The sequence below is a fragment of the Sinocyclocheilus anshuiensis genome, unplaced genomic scaffold (genome assembly GCF_001515605.1).
Source record: "Sinocyclocheilus anshuiensis isolate Anshui unplaced genomic scaffold, SAMN03320099.WGS_v1.1 scaffold311, whole genome shotgun sequence".
Lineage (NCBI taxonomy): Eukaryota > Metazoa > Chordata > Actinopteri > Cypriniformes > Cyprinidae > Sinocyclocheilus > Sinocyclocheilus anshuiensis.
In genome coordinates, this window is record NW_015549606.1 from 629,381 (window position 1) to 630,236 (window position 856).

At 41.1% G+C, this 856-nt stretch overlaps 1 protein-coding gene across 1 annotated transcript in view; it reads left to right on the forward strand.

The window, feature by feature from the left end:
* The window catches only part of LOC107659001 (prohibitin-2-like), a 5,313-nt gene that overhangs the window by 2,078 nt on the left and 2,379 nt on the right, over window positions 1-856 (forward strand). Inside the window, exons 3-4 of the mRNA XM_016447763.1 lie at window positions 311-493; window positions 578-681. Coding sequence (XP_016303249.1) covers window positions 311-493; window positions 578-681 — 287 coding nt within the window. The remainder of the gene's footprint in view (window positions 1-310; window positions 494-577; window positions 682-856) is intronic.

Below are 856 nucleotides of genomic sequence, written 5' to 3' on the forward strand. Positions count from 1 at the left end.
CAGTATATATACAAATTTAGGGAAAACAGCCTAAGCTGGATATAGGCTACAGCAGTCGGCTTAATTAAATGGCGCAACAGTCAGCTCTCTTTTAACACAAGACTTTTAAGAAGGGATGGATGTTTGCTTCAAGTGATAGGCCAGGTAAGTGAAGTTATATTATCTTGCTGTATGCATTTCGTTTTCTTTACGTTTTCTGACTAAAAGCAACCAAAAAGCCATTTTAAAGTGGTTAAGCAAATAATATAATAATAATAATCGGCAGGGATCCCAGACCAATAACGTTACAATTAGTGTGCCTCCTCTATTTTAAAACCCACGAACCGCCACTGCTTCACTATCTTCTCCACTGATTTCATGCAGGTCTCTCTGCTCATCCGACGGGAGCTCTTTGAACGCGCTAAGGACTTCAACATTATTCTCGACGACGTGGCCATCACAGAGTTGAGCTTCAGCAAGGAGTACACAGCAGCTGTGGAGGCCAAACAAGTTGGTAGGTAAAATTAGGCTCTTGTGTGCTGTAGCACAATATATGTGGGCATAATTACTGTAATAAAAAGTGTTTATGGTCTTCCAGCCCAGCAGGAGGCGCAAAGAGCTCAGTTCTTTGTGGAGAAAGCAAAACAAGAACAGAGGCAGAAAATCATCCAAGCTGAAGGAGAGGCCCAGGCTGCCAAAATGGTACGAGTCTCTTATCAAAAATGATTTCTTTTGCCACTCACAGGTCCAAAAGTCATGAGTATTTTAATTATTATATTATATTATTGTATTACACTATTATTTTTAGGGGTGCTCCGATCAGGATTTTTGAGGCCGATCGCCGATCACAGAAAGCAGTATCTGCCGATACCGATCT